The 15,556-nt window shown below is 35.1% G+C and overlaps 1 protein-coding gene across 4 annotated transcripts in view; it reads left to right on the top strand.

Moving 5' to 3' along the window:
- Positions 1-15,556, top strand: part of SIK3 (SIK family kinase 3) — a 261,321-nt gene that overhangs the window by 159,790 nt on the left and 85,975 nt on the right. For all 4 annotated transcript variants that reach the window (XM_045837983.1, XM_045837965.1, XM_045837973.1 and 1 more), the window contains exon 4: positions 12,230-12,391. In XM_045837983.1, coding sequence (XP_045693939.1) covers positions 12,230-12,391 — 162 coding nt within the window. The remainder of the gene's footprint in view (positions 1-12,229; positions 12,392-15,556) is intronic.

Raw genomic sequence — 15,556 nt, 5'->3', positions numbered from 1 at the left:
CTTATAGATGTTTGAGAACACTATCACATTTATTTGAAAACACTGCTATGTGCTGGGTGTTTTTTTTTTTTTAACATATTTTGCTAAGGTAACACATGATCTCACTTATAAGTGGGATTTAATGAACAAAATAAGCTAAGGAGCAAAATAGAATCAGAGACATAGAAACATGAAATAGACTGGCAGCTGTAAGAGGGGAACAAGGAAGTGGGGACTCATTGAAAGAAGGTGAAGGGATTAGTCAAAGAATACATATGCATGACCCATGGACAATGGTAGGAGAACTGACTGTGGGAGCGGGAGTGGGGGGCAGTCTGGGTGGAGGGTAGCAAAGCAGGAAAAATTGGGACCACTGTAATAACAGAAGCAATATTTATTAATAATAGTTTTTAAAGATAACATGTTTTGCCCCGGCTGGTGTAGCTCAGTGGATTGAGCGCTGGCCTGAGAACCAAAGGATCTCAGGTCTGATTTGCAGTCAGGGCACATGCCTGGGTCGCTGGCCAAGTCCCCATTAGGCATCCTCACATTGATGTTTCTCTCCCTCTCTTTCTCCCTCCCTCCCTCTCTCTCTAAAAATAAATAAATAAAATCTAAAAAAATAAAAATAAAAATAGCATGTTTTCTTAATATTCTCAACATCTTACATATCTTTACAACTAAAATACTATTTTCCTAGTAAATTGTTTAACCTTGGGCTATAAAAACTAGCTGCTTTCTAGACTTTACTAAGAGAAGCAAATAACCATATTACTGAACTTTGTTAAGTGGCATGAAATCAAAATGATTATCTTTATCTCCTTCCCCAATTAATTTCCCATTCACTATTCTTCATTCTTTTGTTTTATATTCTTAATGTCGGGTATAACTTAACATTTATATTTACAACCTGCTCAAGATTTGTGAGGAAGCCACCTGTGCCTAGTGCTTAAAAACGTAGTGTGATGATCTCACTTTATTGCTCAACATCCATTCATAGATAAGATGTCTAATAATCCTAGTTCTACCAAGACAGAAAAATAAGTGCCCTAGAAAAAGAGCGGAAGTTTTGCTGCATTGAGTATATATGAGTCCCAAAGGGATATTTTTTTACCTGACTTCTATATTAATGTTTTTCCTGAAATATTTTATAAACCTCTTTGGAAAACATAATTTCCCTGACAACGTGCAACTGATAAAGAAAAAGTGAAGATATTTTTATCATAATATTTGATTTATTCTGTATCTGTTTATAATCAAATATTTATAACTTAATATAAAGACACTGATTTTATAACTTGAAATAAGAGATAGAAATTTCTTATATAAAGAGATTTTTACTCACATTTGGAATTTGTGCATTATATTTCAGTGTACCTTCAAGCTTTAATGCCCTGAAGATGTTTCCTGGACTGGTGTGGTATATGTATGTGTGTGTGCGCGTGTGAGAGAGAGAGAAATAGAGAGATTGATTCCATTTTTCTAAAAACATGTTATGGTAAAACACACTTAACAAAATGTAGTACCTTAATCATTTTTAAGTATATAGTCAGGGACATGAATTACTTTCACATTATTGTGTTACCATCATTACCATCCATCCCACAGAACTCTTTTCATCTTTTAAAACTGAAACTCTGTATCAAACAATAACTCACCATTTACTCCTAGACCTTGGCAACCACCATTCTGTGTTTTGTCTCTATGAATTTGACTACTCTAGGTACTTCATTTAAGTGGAATAGTATTCACCCTTTTGTGACTGGCTTATTGCACTTAGCATAATGTCCTCAAGGTTTATCCATGTTGTTTCATGTGTCAAATTTTCTTTCCTGTTTAAGGCTGAGTAATATTTCATTTTATGTATATTCCACATTTTGTTTATTCATTCATCCACAGATGGATGCATGGTTTGTTTCCACATTTCAGGTCTTGCACATAATGCTGTTTTGAATGTCGGTGTACAGATGATGACAAAATCTACTATAAATAAAACTTTATTGTAGGCATTTTTGAAGATGTATGAGGAAAGAATAACATAATGAACTCTGATGGTGCTGAATGAATTCATCATTCACCCAGTTTTAATTATCAACATTTTACTGTTTTTGTTTTATCCTCCCCTTCAACTTTCCTTTTTAAAAAGTATTTAAAGCAGCCCTGGCTGGTGTAGCTCAGTGGATTGAGTGCAGGCTGCGAACCATGCTTCGCAGTTTCGATTCCCAGTCAGGGCACATGCCTGGGTTGCAGGCCGTGGCCCCCATTAACCACACATTGATGTTTCTCTCTCTCACTCTCTCTCTCCCCCCTCCCTTCCCCCTCTAAAAATAAATAAATTTTTTAAATCTTTAAAAGAAGTATTTAAAGCAAATTCGTGAAATCATATAATTTCACTTTTACATACTTAAAATTTCCTTTCTTATATAAGGACTTTTAAAAAACTTAACCATAATACCTATTGCAAGGTCCTTAGTTCTGTTTGTTGCTGTGTCACCTGTTAAACCTACCCAATAAATTCTCAATTTCAGGTGTTTTGTCATTTTAGAATACACATTTATAGATCACATATTGCAGAAATTTTGATCTTCCTTTGACATATTCTACATCCTTTTTGTACATTTTTCCTGTGTTTTCTTTAACATATTAATCATAATCATTTTGAAGTCCATGCTTTTGCTACCTCTAGTATCAGAGTCATCTCTGGTTTTGCTTCTGTTGATTTTAATCTCTAGATAATTGGTCACTTTTCCTGCTTCTTCCCACATCTAGCAATTTTCATTATATGCCAAATATTCAGAGTGACATATTATAGAGACTCTGGATTATGCTGTTTTCTCTAGTGCTGAGACTCTTTCGGACTGACTTGATTATTCTGAAGCTTGATTTTTAGGCTTTGTTAGGGTGGTTTTATTTTAGTTTTGCCCTTACTTCAGTGGCACAGCCCTCATTCCTAGTGTCTTGTCTTTTGGAGTCTCATTTGAGTGCCTAGAATATTCACTAAGGTCTTTCCTTATAAGCTAACTCTGAACTTCAGCATCTCATGAGAACTGTGTAACCTCTAAAAAAAGTTTGTAGCTTCTATTCTCCTACATATCTTTTCTGCTAAGCCTCCCATAGTCTTGCTTTGTACATGTTAACTGTGCCAAGGACTCAAGTGGAATTTCTCTGTTAATTTTTGATGTTCCTTTTCTGCTTCTTTGTCCTTCTCCGCAATCTTGCCACCCAAAGTTTCGCTTCCTTTGTAACCCCTCTGATCCATTTCCTCTACCTTGACCTAATTCTCTTTGGTAGGCTTCTGTTTCCCTAGGTGTGGTTGGGGTGAATGTGGGGTTCACCTCCCGTGCTTTCTTTCTCTGTCGGCTATTGTTCATTGTCTGCAAATAGTCCATTTCATAGTTGTTTAAAGTGGGAGAATAAATCCAGTATCATTTGCTGTTTCATGATTAAAATTAAAGTTAGCAATACCATTCTTACACCCTACAGAATTAACAATATTTTTTTACTAAAAGACAGGATAGCCCTGACTGGTGTGGCTTGGTGGATTGCCTTGCAAACTGAAAGGTTGCTGGTTCAATTCTCAGTCAGGGCACATGCCTAGGTTGTGGGTCAGGTCCCTAGTTGGGGTCATGCAAGAGGCAATTGATCTATGTATCTCTCGCACATCGATGTTTCTCTCCCTGTCTTTCTCCCTCCCTTCTATTCTCTCTGGAAATAAATAAATAAAATCTAAAAAGAAAAAAATTGGGGTATGTTTAGCTTTCTCCAGTTGTCTAAAGACACCTTTTTAGTTTGTTTAAATCATGATGCAACAGAGCACATCTTCCACTGAGTTGATGGGTGGCTTAAATTTTTTATAATTTGTAATAACTCCTTTCTTCTGCAAATACACCTTTTTACTATTCCATTTATTTGATAGAGAAACTGGCATGTCCTAACATTTTTGACATTCTAGATTAGGTCTTATTGTATCATTTAACATGTTTCTGTATAGTTCACTATTTTTTATAAAGTGGTTTGGTTAAATACAGGTCAATTTGGGCAGAATGAGGGCAGGAATGCTTCACAGTCTTCTATTACATGATTTTAGGAGTTGTATAATGTCTGACTTCTCAGCTGTTAGTGATGGATAAAGTTTTGCCCTGGCTAGTGTGGCTCAGTGGATTGAGTGCCTGTCTGTGAACCAAAGGGTTGCTGGTTTGATTTCTGATCAGGGGACATGCCTGAGTTGTGGGCCAGGTACCCAGTTGAGAGCATGTGAGAGGTAATTGATCTATGTATCTGTCACACATTGACGTTTCTTTCCCTGTCTTTTTCTCTCCGTTTCCCTCTCCCTAAAAGTAAATAAACAATGTATTTTTAAAAAAGTTTTATAAAGTTCTTACGAAGTTTCCTATCAACCTTTGACCTAATGTTTTAGCCACTCTTATTATTTAGTTGCCTAGATATATTATTTCATTAGAAGTTGCAGAATGGTTATTTTCTAATTCTCTTCTTTTTTCTACATTTATTAGTTATAATTCTTCTGTAAAGAACTTTGTCTATAAACTATGTAGAAACTATAGTAGAGGCAAAATAAGTGCTTGATTATTTTCCTTCATTTATTAAATTTCAGAATAATAAATTGTCACCCTATCATTCTCCAGTTGTGACCAATTAAGTTGATTTTGTTTAGTTTGCAATATCATTATGAACTTAATGAATTTTAATACATTTGATGTGTTTCAGTCCACTGAGTCATTATTCTTTTGATGCTCAAATTATTCTACTTGACTCCTTTGTCCTTTCCACATGGTCCCAAGTCTTTGATAGCTTCCTTCCTTTTAGGTAAGATGCCCCAGGTTATTTTGAACATTTCTGTCCCAAACCTAGTGTCAAACATTTCTCCTAGGATCTCTTTTTCCTTCAAGTGGAAAATAGCATTTAGAAGCCCATTGGATGCTCATTGTTGCTACTGGGTTGTCATCACTTAGAGGCCTTTTCTGTCATCACACAGAGGTAGGGAATATGTGTTTTTTATCTAAAGAACAGTAAAAGATGAGTTTGAACTAACATTCCAATTGAAATTTAAAATTTCAGTGCTTTTAATTACCTACTCAATATTATATACAGGGTAGGGCAAAAGTATTACAGTTGTGTATATGGAAAGTAATATAATAATTAATAATATAAGAATAAACTGTTTTGCATACTCACAACTATGTCCCACTCTGTATTTATACTTTTTCCCTCTAGCTGGAAATTGTGGTTCCAAATGACATTATCATAATTATATACTTATTATGAGAGAATGAGGGTAAGATTGGTTCAAAGCAATACTAATATTACAAATATTTACAAGACTACTGATTCTTTTTTGTCCTTAGGATATATCCCATTAAGGATGCACAGGAAATATACTGTATTTATTGTTACTTAAAATATTATTTCCAGCCTATATAATTTTATTAACCACTGTCACTCCAACAAATTCAATTTTTAGAAATTATTTTGTTTGAATCAATTCTGAATTGTTTCGAGTTAAGACATTACATGTTTTTAAGGTAAAGCTATAAAATAAGGTACATTCAGAAAAGACTAGCTTCTACCCCTTTTTTATTTCTCTATAAGTAACCATTTTTAAAAGTTTTTCATGTAATATTAATCTTTTTGGAAAATAAAAACATATACATGCACATGAATATTTATATTTTCTATTTCCAAGACAAATGGAAGCACACTAAGAATATTTTTGTACACCTTTCAGGGGTTCATGGATAGAAATCCATCTATGGGTCAAGAATCCCTGGTCTTGAAGGGAAGGCACACATGTCAGGAAATCATTGTAATACAGTTGTTCACTGGTGATGTAGAGGTATAGACCAAATGCCATTCAATACAAATTATGGAACAGTTACTCTAGGGTAGATGAGTAGATTAGGGAAAGATTCAGAAAAATGGCCTTTGAGCTGGATTTTTAAGAACAAACTTCATTTGAGCCTGAAGAATATGCCAGGGATCAAGAAACATCCTTGGTATTACAAAATTAGTAGCTCATCTTTGCTGCTAGTAGTATATTGGTGTAGTATGAGAAACATTTGCACTACATCAGAAAAGTCTGAATAACATTCTTTAAAGACCTTTTGGAATATATGGGATCCTGTTTCATAGGCTGCCTGGGCTGATACTTAGCCTAAAAGTATTTTCTAAAGAAGCTATAAGAAAACAAATCCTCCTTTATACATTAATGTGATGTAAATGACCTTTGTATAAAAAGAATAGTATGGTTTTTAATGAAGGAAACATAAACAGTGCTTAGTTTACAAACTCTCTTTAGTGGAAAAATAAAAATGTTTTTTAAAGTTTATAGTCTTTTCTCTGATTGATATTCCTTTAATCTATAATTATTAAGCATCAACCATATGCAGAGCTCTCTTTTGCATGTGCAATAGGAGACATAGGAAAAATAGCAATAGTTCCAGTTTAAAATTTTCAAAACTAAAGCATATTTTGTTACTGTAAGTGTTTCACAAAGAAATTGTGTTTTCTCAAATCCTTAAGGAAGAAGTTTAAGTTTTTTTGAAATAGACAAGAAAATATAGTGTGCTTCTTTTAATACCTGCAGGAAAACTCAGTAATGAGTAATTCCAAATAATTCTGTATCTTGATGGCAGTGGTTGTTCCATAGATATATACATGTGATGAAATGACATAAAAGTACACACATTGTACCCATCCTAAATTCTAGGTTTTGATTTTTTAAAAATATTTTATTGATTTATTTTTAGAGAGGGAAAAGAAGGGAGAAACGGGGAGAGAAACATTGATGTGTGTGCGAGAGAAACATCGACTCATTGCCTGTCCCACACACCCCAACCAGGAATGGCCCGTAGTGCTCTCTGTGAAATGAACCAGTGACTTTTTGCTGTGCAGGACGATGCCCAACCAACTGAGCCACACAGGTCAAAGCTGATATTGTTTGAAATCCTGTAAGATTTAACTATTGGGAGAAATTGGGTGAAGTTTACATGGGATCTCTGTATTATCTTTGCAACTTCCTGTGAATCTATAATTATTTCAAAATAAAAAGTTTTTTAAAAAGGATTGTTACTAGTAGTGGCTGTTGTTTTGAGAATAAAGTCCAAGGGCAGAAACAGGATACTAGTTAGTAATATTTGAAAGGTTTTCTTAGGCTCCACCAAGGAATAAATGCTAACCAGCCACAAAGGTAGTCAGTATAGATCTTTATTGGGGTTTGCACACCCAGGCGAGGTTCCCCAGTCCTCACGGTGGGGTTGAGGAAGTCTCGCCCAAACAGGGAATATGGAGGGGTTTTATTTTGGTTGGCTCTCTTCGTGGGAGCTGGGGATTGGTCCCCTTTGAACAAAGTTGCAATGTCTCATTGGTGGTCCTCCTCAGGCTCAGGTTGCTATGCGGATATCCATTTTGGCAAAGCCCGCCACCCTTTCGGCTCCCTGGCTTGACCTCAGCCATCTTCTCCGGGTTGTAGTTCAGCCGCTATTTTGCCTTACCCCGCCCATCCTGACAATATTAGAAGGCTATTAACAGTGGTCCAAGAGGAAGATAGTGGCTCTTGGACTAGACTTGGGGGTACTATAGTGGGGTGGGGATGGGGTAAGGAATAGTTGAAATCTGGATCTGCTTTGAAAGCAGAGTTAATAAAATTTGCTGAAGGGATTGGATTTGTGATGTGTCAAAAAGAGAATGATGATACCAAGATTTTTGGCCTGGACACCTGGAAAATGAAGAAAATAGGTAGTAGGTAGCAAGAATCAGCAACAAGTAGAAGCTTGGTATGAGGTAGTTGGATTCTTAGCAAGGGAAACAAAATAACCCTCTTGCTATAGTCTGGCATTATGGGGCCTACAAGCTTTAGGGACAGTATGATATTCAAGTACACTCTTTTTAACCTGTTCCGGGGCAGCTTAATTATCTTGACCTTGTTCTGGTTCTTTTGGAAAGAAGAATTTGTTTGATAAACAAGAATTATCTCCATGGGTGTAGAAAGAAGAAACTACAGAACAGAGTGGCAAAGCAAAGAACCACTCGCTATGATTATCTAGAATTGGCAGAAATTTCTTCCGGTAGCTACTTGAGCTTAGCACATATGCCTCCTTTCCCTATTCTAGACTAGGTTATTTCTTCACGCTGAAAAATGAAGTTTCTGCCCTGTTGCTTGACCTCCTGTCATGGTATTTTCATTTTAAGTTAGTATTTTGGATCAGTTAGGAATTGTAGATCTTGCAGACAAATGGAGATATTGCCTGTTTATAGTGGAACACTGACTTAGAGAAATGTTGGCACCCCACCACTATCTTATTAGTGGCATGCTTGTGACACTCCAATGAAGCTGGGCTGGAAAGTTAAGACTGCCTGAGGTATATTTTTACTCTTTGAAAGGTTAGAATCTAAATGTATCACAAGCTCTTTCTTCCTGAGTCAAATTGGAACTGAATTACAAAGAGCGAATTCTGAAGCAAACTTTATACATGCTGGTGTTCCAATACTTTTGAAACTTCAGAATTCATTTTCTCTACTTCTAATAATATGCCTCATGAAATACAGAAATCCCTTAGTGTCACTAACTCCTTTTTATTTTGTGAGAAAGAGCAGATTAAAAAAAAGATTAAGTAAATCTAGTGCCAAGTAGTTTATTGTAATTGGAAAGTATAAAGAGAACTTAAGACTCCTTACTTTCGATAAGAGCTTGAAACAACAGAACCATTTTCTCCTTTTAACTGAGTTACCTCATCCTTGTCTAGGGTGAATTGGTTGTAGTGAAGTTGTGATAGAGAAAACTTAAAATTTGCCTGAAACATACAGTGGCAACTAAATAGATAAATAGTTAATTGATCGTGAAAAAGAGCTTAACCATGAGGGAGTTTATGCAGTGTAGGTAATTGAAGGTTGTCTAGACTGAGGTAGGGGAGAATGTGGGCATAAAGGAAGCTAGGATCCTGGGTACAGTGTGGGTTGTTTGGGACTGAAGATGTGGGTAACATCTCGCCTAGTCTTTAGGAGAGCTGGCTCACTGAACTGCTTGTAAGAAGCAGAACAACTGTTTAGAGTTCTTTGCAGCTGGAGTTTATTCTGACAAGATTCAGAATATATTTTACTTTAAATATTGAGTAGTTCAGGAGCCACTTTGTTTCATTTGCCTTTCTGATACCCCAGTATTTATTCAAATGCTGTGACTTGGTGTTAAGTCCAATCTGGGCTACTGTGCTGGGTTTCTTTGCTGAAGTAAAATCGCATTTGAGCTTGAAGAATTTTTGCTTACTGCCTATCGCATACACATAACATGAAACAGCTATTTGTCTGTGGGCCCCTGGAAGGCAATTTCAGGAGGGACTGAAAATGGCTCCAGGCCTCCTGGCATACCCACAAGACTCTGTAGGTTTATACTGAAAGCAAACTAACAGGATAGGGGATGTAATAAGATGGGAAATAATAAAAGCAGAGGCTAAAATTTGAATGGCATTGAGCCATTAAGATGGTCTTGTATTTGGAAAGGAGCACAGTGCTCCCAAAGAAGAGAAAACTTGAACAAACATCAAATACAATGGCTAGGAGAAAACATCTGATGTTTGCAGCCAACGCTTTTTAAAAAGTGATTTGTATATATTTTTACTTTTATAACTGTAAGGATTCTGTAGGTACCTTTAGAAAAAAAAATGCTATATACTTGAAGCTGTTTTACCCACTGTGCTATCATAAATACCTTTTAACCAGAACCATGTAACAGTGACAAGTGATTTATACACTTTTCAAGTGCTACAGAATCCTAAAAAACCTTATGATGTATTAACCAAATTCTTAACTATTCTCTGTATAATATTGTATAGACATTGGAAAAAAACAGCTTTTTAAGTCTTTCAAGTTATACGTCACAACTCTTAATCACAATTAAAGTTTATGCCCAGATACACTATGTTTTCTTTATCGTAACACGTAACAAATTTTTTCCTACTTGGCAGATCAGGAGGTGTGGATATTATATTGGCTTTATAAATGCTTTGTCCAAGGACAACTAATGTGTCATTGGAGAGATAAAACAGAATTGGGCTACATTCCACCAGCTCCTAGCCTGTGTATAATTATTAGAACTTTCCAGTCATTTTAAGAAAATAAAGTACTTAGAAAATATAAAGTTGTTTTAAATAAATGAAAATTGCTTATTTTGCAAATTACTAAATTAATCATTATGTTATATTTAAGATGCTCTTTCATGTGTTCTGGTAATTAGTATTTACTGCCAGACAAATGTCTCTTGGACATTTTAATTAGTGGTTGGCTTGGCCAAATAAACTTCTGATGGTAAGCCTTCATAAGGGTTTATTTTTATATTTCTCAAGAATAGCTGTCTCTTCAAAGCTCTTTAATTAGGCAAAGTTCAGCTAAAACGTATTATTAGAATAATTAAGGCCTTGGGTTAAGAGAAATAGAGAGGTCAAAGGAGCAGGAACTATTGGCGTATGGCCTTTTAAAATAAAACATAGTATTGTACACCTTACAGGTGTCCAGTTAATAGCTTATATTAAGTTACTGTCCCTAGTTAGGACTTTGTGTTGTTTAAAATTCATATGACAGTTCTCTCCAGAAGCCCAAACACACCAGAGTATGAGCTCATTTATCACCACCTCTAAACTCCCATAAAAAGCTATATTCTCATCCTCTTAATTTCTAAACTGAAGACTTCTTATATTCTTTTTTCATTACTAAATTGGTAATCTTGGGCGTAATGTTTTTGAGGGAAATGTTTCAAAGGTCTTGTGTGTGGGTCATTGATAACCCTAACAATTATAACAATTCCTTTGAGGGTTTTTTTCTTAATAATTTAAATGATTTACTCTAAGACACTGTTATTAAAATTACTATATTTTTGGTCTCCAAAATTTTATGTTCTTTGTGGTCAGAATAATTTAGTTTAAATTATTTGAAAATCTGCTATGAAGATGGATTGTCATTTAGTTCTCCTTCTTTATGCTTCCTTTCTATTTTTGTCCTAAGCTCTTAGTCTTAGCAGTCATTATTACTAGTACATATGTTTTATCCTAGACTTCCTCTTTGTGGTGAAGAAAAGATATACCTGACTGGTCCTATAGATGATTGAGATGACACCAAGGCAATTGGGTAGTATTACTAAAACAACTATTGTTAAACAATAATATACTTATTTATAGTGTTCTAATTTTCTACTTTTCCATTATCTCAGGATGCTTATGATGGCAAATGTGTCTTTTTCCCAGCTAGAGCAGCTGGTTTAAGGATAGTGCTGATGAAACTATTAGAAATTTCAAACAGAGAAAATTGCATCATTTTCTTACCCCATTAGCTGTTGTGACCTGTATATAAGTTGTTGGTTATGTGAAGAACTGGGTTAAGGATATGTATGTCATTGCTTCAGTATAAACCTACTACCACTGTTAGTAAAAAAGTACATAAAGTACTTATGGAAGTACATGAAGAACTTACGGTACTGATTATGGGTCAGTCATGTCATTTTTAAATATAGAAGGTAGCTTGATTAATGGTATTACAAAGTTTATAACATAAATTCTTTTCCTATATACCTTAGCAACATAGCCAATGAAATTGTTCCATTTAAAGTAGTAGAAAATGCTCTTGGTTTTCTATTGATGTTATCTGTAAAAATTAATAATATAGTTATAAAAATATTTGGTAAGCACAGTAAATGCAGATGTAAAGATGTAGGCATATTATTATGCATTACAAAGAATAGTCACCAAGTAAATAAGTTTTTATGTCAAATTGTAAAATTTTGAGAAAGATGAAGAGATATTAGCCTTAAGTTTATTGTGACTCCGCTTTTGACTCACCTTTTTTAGCACAGGAAATATTGCTGATACTTCAAGTGTGTATTTGCTGTGTGTATATAAACTTTTGCAGTGGAAACATGAAAAGGAAGGCGTTAAGTGTTATAATCTTTGAAAAACACCACTATATCCCTCAGAACTCTTTTTTTTTTAATTGTGGTAGGGCAAGTGTACTGCTATGCACCTGTACGTGTAACAGGATTTCTACTTAAAATAGAGATCAATTGGGCATTGATTGTTAGTGACTTTTTATAGATACAAACCAAGACTGTAACTGTGTTGTTTTCTATTTTTTTATTTCACTTGTTTTAACTCATTCATTTGGTGGGCCCCCTTGCATCCCTCCTTACATCTATTATTTGAAATTTAGTACTAATGTCCAAAATGAGAACTGACTGTGTTCTTGCTCATCACAGACCACCTGGTGGCTCATGGTAGAATGGCAGAAAAGGAGGCCCGTCGGAAGTTCAAACAGATTGTCGCAGCTGTCTTTTTTTGTCACTGTCGGAACATTGTTCATCGTGACCTGAAAGCTGAAAATTTGCTTCTGGATGCCAATCTGAATATCAAAATAGCAGGTGAGAGGCGTGTTGAAGGTGTGAAATAAGAATGAAGGAGCATTTCCTTCAAGGTTCTTAAGGCAAGGGATTGTTTATATCCATCTACTCAGAAAAAAAGTATTGTCAGAATAAAGGGCTTTTGTGTGTGTTGCTTGAAAACTGATAAATTTTCAAAATACATATTGGCTGGGAGGAAAGAAGGAAAGGGGTGATATTTAAAATTCTGATTTTGGTTGACAGGTCCCTTTTAACTGGTAAGCAATAAAATATAGAAAAAGTAGTAAAAAAAAAACCTGCCAAAATTGTATACCCTCTCAGTTTCACTTGAGAAGGTTGATTATTTCACTGCTAATGGAGAGCATGCTTATTCTAAAAACTTCAGTTTTATGATAATTTAGAAAGTGACTGCAGACAATATAGAAACTATAAATATGAAAATTAACCATTTTTAGAGAGGGGAAATGGGATATCTGTAATAGTGTAAAGAATAAAAATAAAGAAGAATCAAAATAAAAAGGTGTCATTTAAAGAAAAGAGACCATTTTTGTTTTCTGATGGATTTTAGTACTGCATTGCATGTCTCCCATCTCCCAGATAATAATGGAGTCTCATATAGAGTACTGAAGTATATAGCTAGAATATAATTACCTTAAAAAGCCAACTGAAAAGCAGTTCTGAAGATTTTCCTGTTTAATAGGGTAAGAAGTGAGAGTTCAGTTTATACTATATTACAGATCAAAGTACCTACATGTACCTTTGCAGGCTGGTGATCCTTCTGTCAGTTTCTTTTGTGTAGAAAAGTCTGTTCCCTTTCCAGGCTCTACTTTTACACCCTTGGAACATTATCTTCACTTTTTATTTATCTAAGTCAGGCTGACAGGTGCACTCTTATTTAAAACTTATATAGTTCTAAGCTCTTTGAGCCCTGCACTTGCTCAGTATATAGTGTAGGAATTGATTCTTTCTTATCTTCCATAAAATCACATGTTTTCTTTGCTTTTCTGTCTGTTTTGTATTCCCCACAACTCTGTAAATGTTAGCAGTTCCCAAAGAAGTGGGGAGCGTGAACAGGCTGGCAATCTCAAACTGTTTTTTGTAATTATTTGTTGTAATTTCCTACTGTTGCTATAACAAATTACCACAAACTTAATGGCTTGAAACAACACAAATTTATTATCTTACAGTTCTGGAGGTCAGAAATCTGAAATGAGTCTTATGAGGCTAAAATAAAGGTACTAGTGAACTTGTTCATTCTGAAGGTTCTGGAGAATCCATCTTTCTGCTTTTTCAGCTCTTACCTGCTTATGCATTCCTTGGCTTTAGCTCTTTCTCACATCACTCCACCTCTTGCTTCCAGTGTCACATCTCCCACAGCTAATATCTTTCTACTTTTTTCTTGCGAGGTCTCTCATGATTACATTCGGCCCTCCTCAATAATCCAGGGCTTTCTCCCCATCTCAAGATCCTTAACCTAATATGTCTGCAGAAGTCCCTTTTACTACATTGGGAGCACATTTATTCACAAGGTCCATGGATTAGGACATACATGTCTTTGCGGGGGCAGGGGGCTATTACCCTACTACAGATGTTGTTATTGGGTTCTGTGGACTATTGATTAGGATAGTAGGTTAAAAGAAGGCCCTCTGTTTCTTCTACAGTTTTGTTCTACCCCCAATGACCAAAAGTTAAGGATTTTTTAATGCTTTCTTGGTTCTTGATTTTGGATTTAGAATCATTGTGATTTGATTCAGGAAATTTGTATAGCTTTTAGGTTTTGTGTTGAAAAAGTAAATGTAAAAGCACTGGTCAGTATAATTGAAATTAGAAGTTCTACTGACAAATATTTGGGTAAGGAGATTTCTCAGTGCTTTTGTTTGTTAATAGTTAAACCCATGAGGTCACAATAAGCTTCTACCTGCTGATGTATAGTAACAGACTCCTAGGGATGCTGGCAGCTAGCCTTGGGCTCACTCTGTATTAACACATATACTTTGGCAAGATTTTTAAATTCATTAATCCAAAGTCTGTATTTTTATTATTTGTTTTTAGAGAAAAGTAAAAAATAAATGAACACTTCTAGTTTTGTGCTCTGCTATAATATTTAATGTTGTCTTTGCTTATGCATTCTTTCCTACATGCCACCATTATTCAGTTTTTAAATCTTTGCCTGAACTTTTTTTCTTACACATATATTAGAATTCTTATTGTCATCTGCCAGGTCTTCTTTGAACTTAGTGGACCAGTGGAAGAAACATTTTTAATTGAAGCTGACTGCAGTATGACTGATTTTGGAGAGCTATATTGGATGGTTCTGACAGGATAAGGTTCAGATAAGTAGTGGAATCAACTTTTTATTCTAAAAGCTAAAAATAACTTTCAGATCTCTTATCCTGTCAGTGAGCCTACTGATGAATTATTGTAAATCTCAATAAAAAGGAACTACTACCTATGAAAGAAACACATAAGCGAGAAGAGGTTTTTGTTTTTGTTTTAAAATATTATTAGTCTTAAGCACCTCATTTAAAAAGTCATTATTATATATGTTATAGAAGAAAATTTGGAATTAATAAGAATTCTGATTAGGAAATTTAAGGAATTCATGTTTTCCTTATGCCAGTGTTTATCTGAGTGGTTTGGGTGAAAAGGTTAGGCATCCTGTTCAAATGTAGAAGATGAATAAGTTCTTCTGGGAATGCTTGTATTTATATTAATTTATTTTTATTTTTGTATGATTTAATGTGGCAGATTACATTTAATACTTGATACTATTAAAAACTTCTCTTCAAGAGAATATGTGTTTTCTGGACATGAGAAGTAAACTTCAGTTGCAGGTATTAAAAAATCCAAGATCAGGTGGTTCTGCTCATGTACTGATATGCCAAGGGTTTGGCAGGAGTTTAGCCCAGGAGTTCCAGCCTCGATGGAGAGAGAGGTATAAATGCTTCACTTCTTTGCACCACCAAAAGAAGGACAACAACAAATTTAAAAACAAAAAACAACCAGAACTGCCAGGTATTCAAATTTCATGGAAGTCTGACAACCAAGGAGTTAAAGAAACATATATCCAGAATGGTAGGAGGGGCAGAGATGAGTAGCCAAGGTGGAGAGGACACATAGCCAAGGAGGTGGCTGGTGGACTAGTTGGTCCCACATTCGTGGGCCAGTGAGCTGGGAAGAACCACT

This window comes from Phyllostomus hastatus, unplaced genomic scaffold (assembly GCF_019186645.2).
Source record: "Phyllostomus hastatus isolate PE091 unplaced genomic scaffold, TTU_PhHast_1.1 phas_contig_113, whole genome shotgun sequence".
Lineage (NCBI taxonomy): Eukaryota > Metazoa > Chordata > Mammalia > Chiroptera > Phyllostomidae > Phyllostomus > Phyllostomus hastatus.
Note: the sequence above shows the minus strand (reverse complement) of the source record. Positions and strands in the feature narration are given on the sequence as shown.